Raw genomic sequence first — 8,510 nt, 5'->3', positions numbered from 1 at the left:
TGGGGACCGCTGGTTCAAACTGCTGTAAATGACCCGTCGTCCTATAATCTGTGGAACATACGAAATCACCTTTTGGGACAATGGCATCAACACCAAAAATAGCTGGCTGTGTTTACAGCATGGCACCAGGATTTCTAACAACTGATTCAGTTCACCCGAAGAAAAACATTAAAGAAGCATAATTACTTAGAAAAGAAGAAGAAGAAGCCACATTTAACGCAAAGGAGGAAAAGGGAGGAGAGATTGTGAACAATGTGTGAGCCAAGTTTGTTCCAGTTTCGAAGTGCTGTTGCTAGATGACAAACTAATCTTAAGGAAGTGTTGCTCACACTTCTCCTTTTCAGTCAGCCTCAATAATCTAGTGGAGATGTACGCGATTCCTAAAAATCGGTGTGAAACATGGATGTGTGAAAAAGTTTGGCACATGAGATCTTGCTGAAACACAGTAAGTCGAAATAAAATCCAGGAGCAGATAAATCAACTAAAATAATGGAAATAGGTGACATTTGCACATTTAAGCAGGTAACAAAAGGCACAAAACCAGCCGGACACCAGGCAGATACATAGATGATACTGTAATAATATTTAATTTAATAATTTAATAATAAGATAATACTAAAAGAAAAAAGCTGACAATACCAAATACTTGAAAAACAATACGCGATGTGACTCACTGCATTATGTTGAACTATTGGCTGATTTTTTAGCTTTGTGTTTTCCTTTATGTAACAGGTTTTTCATCATAAATTGATGCAGAAAACACATTTGATGGAGGACCTCTGCAGACCAGAGAAATTAAACTGACACCTACCACCAGGGATAAACCGTTCGTGCTGTGGATGTGGAAAGGACCCAAATGCAGACTTCTAATCAGGCAAAGTTAGTGTCACTACAGACAGGAGGACACAATCATCAATTCCCCAGGATTTACTTTCAAAGGTTTTAAGTTAAAAAAAAAAAAAAACATTTTAAAGCAACACTATCACCCTTGACATCACAAAAAGTATTTTTCAAAAATAAAACTTTAATTATTTAATTTTTTTAAAATTCCGTCATTAATCAGAGTCTCATTGGGTGAAAATATATTTGTTGAGAGGAATTAGAGCAATAAGCATTTATAAAAACATCAGATGATGGAAATAGAACAACAGTATAAATCGAGTATGAATAAACAGCTGCAAACATCATCCTCACAAAATACAAGAGGAATCTACAGATTTCTGTAGACTGAGGTGTTTAAGGTTTATTTGAAAGGTTCAGATTACCTGAAACCAGTTCTGCCACGGTTACTGGACACTGTCTGTAGTTTTTAGATTTAAATGAAAGGTGTAAGGTAACTCTAGAGCAGGGGTGTCAAACTCAAATACACAGTGGGCCAAAATTCAAAACTGGAACAAAGTCGCAGGCTAACGTTAATATTTATTGAAATATATTTATTCCTCCAGATATAAGAATGAATCTTTTCTTTTGGACTAAAACACATTTTGCTGAAAAACTGAATATGGAACAAGCAAAGCTTAATACTAAACAATATATATATTAGCTGTATAATACCAGTAGGCCAGCTCTGATAGTAATTTGGTATGGCTTCGCGGGCCAAATGTAATTAGGCTGCGGGCCAAATTTGGCCCACGGGCCAGAGTTTGACACCTATGCTCTAGAGGTAGAGCTTTCTAAAGAAATAAAGTGAGTGCTTCTAGAATTAGACATTAAAACTGTCACAGAAAATGTGCTAAAATGTAAATGTTTCAATGTTTTTCTTGTTTTGTTTCTATATTTCTGTATTTCATTATGTTACATGTCTGCATTAAAGTAAAATTTCAAAGTCAAGATAGCTGAACTTTACTGACATAATTTAAATGGAACTCTCAGTTCACACACTGTAAATGCATTAGAGGATGTAAAAAATAATATTAAAAGTTAATAGATAAATTATTAAAAACATCCAGCACAGAGTTAAATGGCACTACACAACTGTAACACACGCAGTAATAAATTACATTAAAGTAAAGCTACACAATCTTCAAAGAGGACCGCTTTTGTGAATATCAGTCTTTACTTTGGACATATCCTGACCTTAAATGCAGCACATGCACACACATATGCAGCCAGGGGAAGTATCTGTCTATATTTGTTGTGTTTTTTTGTGTACATTAGTGTGTCAAAAGGTCACATAATAGATGCAGAGGAAACTGGTCATAATAATGAGATAAAGTGATCCAACTGGACGGAATGAAGCAGCACTGAAGGTGAAATAAGTCCTCCATGAAACGTCCGAGCCTGAAAAAATAAGAAAAATAATTTATTTTTTTTCCTATAATATTATTTGCCTAGCTATATATTTATTAATACATATATTTGCTTTTATTTTCTGGTAGATTTGATTTAAATTGAAGAAATATTCCTCTGACTTAGTGTTACGCCTCCATAAATAAAAGATAGGTCAAAGGATGAATTTTAGTCCTTTAGTACAAATGTGTTTGGTATCAGGTCAATGTAAAAGTATATAGACTACCTGATATAGTTGCCTCAGAAAGAGACATCACCAAGTTGTTTTCAATCCTGAAGCTGTAGGTGTCACTGACTTGGACCGACAGCAGTGTGCTGAAAATGCTGAATATCCCCTCAGAGTTTTCTGTGAAAGTGGAGCTTCCATTCAGGATGTTCTCAGTTTGGTTTAACCATGAAACGCTTGGCTTAGGGAACCACCTGACTGCCTCAGCAGACAGGGTGCCATTTGAGAAGGTGAAAGTGGGTGCTGAAAAAGCTGATGTAATAAAAGAGGGAAGAAAAAAAATCCTCAATTAACTCATTCACTGCCATTGACGTCTATAGACGTCAATGGCAGTGGGGAGTTACCTGATTTGAAAATGGCTGGCAGTGAATGAGTTAATATTGCAATTAAGAGTGAAGCTTCACTCAGTACTCACATTACTCAGAACAGCACGTTGGTTAAAATTCCCAGCATTACAAAAACTAGAAATGCCCTTATACCATCTTATTCCAATGTGTTGCAAACCATGCTGCTAATGAATGCCAATAAAGAATGTTTAGATAAACACACAATTAATCTTGAAGAGTGAGTCATCCTACCTGCTGTTCTGAGTTGAATGCTGACCTCTCCTCCACCTTTAGAGGAGCTGATGCTGCATGTGTACTTCCCCTCATCACTGTGTCTCACATTCCTCAGCAGCAGAGAGGCATTGCCTGTGACTACAGCCTGAGGGAAGAGCTGAGTTCTCCCACTGAACTGTGACGCCTGATTCGTCAGATCCGGAGCTCCATTCTGATAAAAGTAAACCAGGCCGGTCAGGTCGGTCTTCTTCCAGGTCACTGTCACTTTGTCTTGGGAAGTTTGTGTGTCAAGATAGCAGCTGAGCAGCTGATCCTCACCAAGGTTGGCGACAGGCTTTGTACTGCTGCTTATCACATTGGACTGGGGCTCTGTGGGATGTGGACATTTTATACACATATTATAGACTAGCACATTTGAATCAGTTCCAATTTGTTGACAACTTAATAACCGATTTAAATGATATTTAGTGAAAGTGTTGTTTGCTTTTGGCAGTTATAAAACTTTTAGCAGGAAGATTTTAAGGATAAGTTCACATTTTTCACATTCACATATCCTGAGAGAGAGATAGAGACTGTGATTTCAAGAGATAGTTCAAGCAAAGCTATGACTATTTAGGGGTCTGAGTTAGTAAAAGTGATTAAATTCTAAAGACACAGATAGATAGACTGTATATAAAAGATGCTTCTAGCATACAGGTCTGAAAAACAAAGCCAGGGTTGAAATGTCCTATACCTGTCTTCTTTCTACTGACCAGCAGAGGGCAACCATTGTAGCTGTCAGGAAAAGGAATCTACTTCTCACTTGATTTATAACCTCAGTAAATATTTTCCTAATGCCTTTATGGTCTCAGTCAGTAGTATTATGACTTTATCATGTTTAGCTTGGAAATTATCGTGCCATTTATAAAAATAACCCACTCAAAGTGCGGTATGCTTTTTACTCTGTGACTGATGACTCACTACTGTATGAGCATGGCGTGTCCTTTGGTTCACAATCAGATCTTTTTTGGCATTCAGTTAAATTAAAAAAAGAAGTCCTTTTTTCAGGTAATAACATTGTGCATATTTAATAAATTTGTAACTTAATAAAACTAACATGCGAATTAATCTAGCTTGAATGCTAGCTAGATATCAGCTTCACACATTCTTCTAAAATATAGTCACGCCCACTTTCAAGACATCAACAAGGTGATGGCCAAAATACCAATTTCACAGGTTCATATAGGACAGGATTCCACAGTAAATACTCAGGCGCACCATGTTTATGAATGAAACTATCAAATGATATTTAAAGTCAATATTCCCTTAATACCATGTTAAACCGGCACCAGTCGAGCATACCTAAACACACATAAACATTTTCTCAAGGAAATGAAACATGAATATAGAGTATATGTGTTACTTGGCTATCAACATTATTTCTGTCAAGTGGAAAGTCAGCCTCACTTACAAATATTTACCGATCATCACACATGCAGACACAAATGAATATTCACAGTTAAACACTCGATGCCGTGCCGTGTTGCCGTCCACATGGATTGACTGTATTTTAGTTTAGACAAACACAGCACGTGGTGAGCACACCCATGTATCACCCCAGGCCTCACAGAGCCATCACTAATGACAAGAGGATCCAAACAGATCTGTGGGTCTTACTTGAGAAGGCCAGAGAGAAGAAGAGGATGATGAAGAAACTCAGTATGACGATGATGACGAGCATGCTGTACAACAAGAAAAACACAAGTGCAATTGTAACAAAACACATAGTATTAGTTTTTAAGGATTAGTTTCATAGCAGTTCTTCAAATAGCTTCTATTATTCTTCCTGGAACTGTAGGGTTTGGGCTCCATGCATTGGGTCTTTTGGGTCTCGTGATGATCAGGACAAAAAACCCCATTGCAATAAGAAAGCTGGAGATTGTTTTCAATTCTTCTGTAAGTGTTTTCTTTGTGGTTCAAAAATGTTAATATTTAAAGGAGAAATATCTCTTTGACAGACTGTCAGCAACTTTTATTTTGTTAGGGATCACATATTAAACTAGTTGTGAAGCATAAGTTTAATCTTTAATAACATGTTGTTGTATTATAATCTGAAACTTTAGAAGTAATCAGCAACTACAGCTGTCAAATAACATCAAAGTGAGATGTTTTCTTTCTCTACTGGTGCAGTAAAAGCAAACATACTCGGTTACCACTGGAGACACCTAAATATTTTCAAAGTTGAATGACAACACTAAATATTCCTCATGGTCGCACCTGTAGAAGATGATTTGTCCGAGCGTGGCCATGGCTCCTGATGAAATCTCTTGAGACCAAGAAAAAAGGCAATTATTTATTCTTTATCCACTTTTTTATCCAAGTAATATATTTCTGCTGCTGTCTGTTAGCAGCCTGCACAGAACTGTCTGCTCAGCCTCTCTCACAGCACTTAGAAAATTACAATACAACACCATAAGTAAATATTACTTTTAAGGTGTGTTCTTCATTTTGGTTGACAGGTCATCATCTAGCTCGTTTATCTTATCAAAATAAAAGTTCATGTGACTGATTTACAAGAGAAAGAGATTATTTTTGTGATGTTAGTTAAGCTTTTACAAAGTGAAGGGATTACATTCAGAAAAGCATTTTTACAGTAGTTATGACATAGAATATGTTTTTCATGTATATATTTATAGCATGCAGTACCGACTGCTGCTGGTTTTATTACGGCAAAAGCATAATATGCATACAAGGAAAAAGAGTAGCACCCTGGGTTTGGCAAATTTACTCAAGGTGGACAAAATTTGATCTGTCGAGGAAAAAGAGAACATACGTAACACTTGTTTATTTATGAAAAGGACCAAACATTGTTCACTAAAATAACAAAAGAAAAAAATAGATGATGAGAATCTCTGGTGATATTTTTGACATTTCAAAACAGACGATTAGCCTCATTCATACTAATATCTGCTTGGACTGAACTACAGTATCGAAAGAAATGTGGCATGCAACACTTGTGTGACAAGTGAAGACATTACGAGTCCTAACACACAGGCATAATCTGAGGGTACGACGCGACACCGAGCATGGGAAAACACAGGGCTTAAATACACAGGGTATGGGAATGAGTCCTCTTGACCACTGAGAAATTCTGCCAACCTCAAATGTGTACATCAAACTGAAACTTAAGCACATGTATGTCACATCATATGATCTTATGAAACAAGAAACATTTTCTTTTTTAGTTTTTATTTTAGTTTTTCAAGAGATGTGAGCATGCAACTGTGAAATCTAGAGTTTTTAAACTGTTAAGCCATAAAACAAAATGAAAGGCTTAGTTTTTGCTTTGTAGCAAACAACAAACACATATTGTCACGGTCTGGCTGGCAGACCGTGGGGAGATGGGGAAATAGGACCCAAACGCCGGACTCTTCAGTGCAACAGTGTTTATTTACAAGGTGGTGAAGTAAACAACAATGAATCCCCAGTTTCCCAGACTCCCGTGTAGTGTCTTCTTCCCTAAAGTCCCCGTGTAGTGCTCTCTGCTCCAGTGTCCCTGCACTCCCCGTGCTCACTGCTCCTTCTTGTCCCACACTCCTCCTGAGGGAAAAACAATAGAGGCAGCCGTTACACACTTGTCCCAGCAGGCATACACTCACACTTGACTATGCTAGAAGACTGACGTGTAGTCCAACGCAATAATCCCACGCCGGTGGAAGCTCCATCACTCATCTAAATAGCTCCCCCAACGAGCCCAGATGAGGAGCAGGTGTGCGGCCAGGACTTCGGGTGTGGCCAGCCCTCAAGTTAGGCCACGCCCCCAGGGCTGAAGGTGCCTGTAACTTGGCCACAGCAGAAAGGCAATACACACACACAGATGTGCACAGGGGCAGTGCAGACAACACACCAAATAATAATAATAATAACAATAACAACAACAGTCACAGTCCCCACTGCCCACGGACCCCGAGTCCCCAGAGCCGGGTCCGTGACACATATATTCTTGGTGCAAGCATTTTGTAGTAGATAACTGCAACCAAAATCCTACTTTGTTGACAATCCTTGTTAAAGATTAGTGTTAGAAAGGTGCGCATTATGTAAAATGTTATTTTGCTATAAAAATGAATGCTCAAAATGATCAAATTACACAAACATACATGAAATTATAGCACACAAGCCACAAACCATTAAAGCAAATCTTTTTTTTGCCCTTACCTCAGTTCTAACAAGCTTGAAAGCTAACAGTTAGTATGTCCACCTTTATTCTTCAACACAGCCTCAACTTATGCAAGCATTCTTGTAATTTTCAGATGTCTTCAGGACTAGTGCTCCATGATTCTGGAAAGATAGTCAAAGCTCTTTATTGGTGGCACTTGGGAGGCCAGTCAATGACTGATAGTGCTCCATTGGGAATTTTTCTATCTAGCTTTGCTTTTACTGTATTGACAGTGTGTTTGGTATCACAGTCATGCTGAAAAATGAAGCCTTTTCCTACCAGGTGCTTTCTAGATGTTATTGTATTTTCATGCATGGTGTTACTTGGTGCATTTATTAGGCTGGACGACTGTGATTCATCATTGTCTAAAAGTTCTTTGAAAAGCATTCAGTTAGTCAAGAACGCTGCAGTGAAAGTACTGACAGGGACTTGAAAGAGAGAGCACAATTCTCCCTTCTCTTCACTGGCTCCCGCTTAATTCCAGACTTGGATTTAAAATCCACATCCTTACATGCAAGGTCTTGAATAACCAGGACACTTGATTTCTTAAATAGTACTGTATTATTCCAAGCATTTTGCTCTCAGACTGTGAGCTTACTTGTGGTTTCTAGAGTTTTTAAAAGTAGAATGGGAGGCACAACCTTCAGCTCCCAGGCTCCTTTCCTGTGGAAAAAGATTCAGGTTGAATTCAGGAGACAGCCACTCTCTCTACATTTTAGATTAGGCTCAAAACTTTCCTTTTTGATAAAGCATATAGTTAGGGCTTGATCAAGTGACCCTGAATCCTCCCTTAGTTTCACTGCTATAGGCCAAGGTTGCCTAAAGGCTCTGAGGGCTTCTTCTTCACACCTCTCTTTTTGGTCTCCATGTGTTTATACCTCTAAAAACTAAATTTAAACTGTGGTTCTCTCCCATGTGTATCCTTTGTCCTGTCTTTCTTTGCTTTTCTCTTCCCACCCAACTGGCCGTGGCTTTAAAAAGGGAGTTTTTCCTTCTTACCTTGGCAAAGTGCTAGGTGTATCTCTCACATCCTGTGCCAGGTATTTGCTGATTATTTTTCTATTTCTCTAGAACATGACTTTCAGATACTGTCCAGCTGCTGTAGATAGTTTTTTTTTTAATACCTACCATTTCTTAGTTATAAGTTTTCATCATATTGCAAAAATACCGTTTTATGCCAGTTAAACTGCTTGTTTTATAGATTAAACTAAAAACATGTGAATAAATGTGTTTTTACAAC

The 8,510-nt window shown here is 37.9% G+C and overlaps 1 protein-coding gene across 2 annotated transcripts; it reads right to left on the bottom strand.

Moving 5' to 3' along the window:
* Positions 1-1,561: 1,561 nt before the first annotated feature.
* On the bottom strand, positions 1,562-6,086 carry vtcn1 (V-set domain containing T cell activation inhibitor 1). 2 transcript variants are annotated; one of them, XM_040034862.1, is made up of 5 exons: positions 5,332-6,086; positions 4,732-4,796; positions 3,094-3,444; positions 2,516-2,767; positions 1,562-2,280 (listed from the first exon to the last, which is right to left on the bottom strand). In XM_040034862.1, exons 1-5 carry the CDS (start codon positions 5,361-5,363, stop codon positions 2,162-2,164), a joined length of 819 nt encoding a protein of 272 aa, XP_039890796.1. In that variant the 5' UTR covers positions 5,364-6,086; the 3' UTR covers positions 1,562-2,161. The 2 variants fall into 2 exon arrangements, with proteins under 2 accessions (XP_039890796.1, XP_039890795.1); XM_040034861.1 differs by lacking the exon at positions 5,332-6,086 and having other exon boundaries at positions 4,732-5,325.
* Positions 6,087-8,510: the final 2,424 nt, after the last annotated feature.

Source organism: Simochromis diagramma, unplaced genomic scaffold (assembly GCF_900408965.1).
Source record: "Simochromis diagramma unplaced genomic scaffold, fSimDia1.1 OVJJ01000091.1, whole genome shotgun sequence".
NCBI classification, from domain to species: Eukaryota; Metazoa; Chordata; class Actinopteri; order Cichliformes; family Cichlidae; genus Simochromis; species Simochromis diagramma.
The sequence above is the reverse complement of the archived record's forward strand: the minus strand, read 5'-3'. Positions and strand labels throughout refer to the sequence as shown.

Bases quoted from the DNA above. Each gene is read 5' to 3' on its own strand.
- vtcn1 (XM_040034861.1), bottom strand. From the start codon at position 4,840: ATGTGTTTTGTTACAATTGCACTTGTGTTTTTCTTGTTGTACAGCATG. The intron at 3,445-4,731 runs GTAAGACCCACA...CACATCCCACAG, and splicing joins CTTCTCTCTGGCCTTCTCAA to AGCCCCAGTCCAATGTGATA. The intron at 2,768-3,093 runs GTAGGATGACTC...TTATTACATCAG, and splicing joins CATTCAACTCAGAACAGCAG to CTTTTTCAGCACCCACTTTC.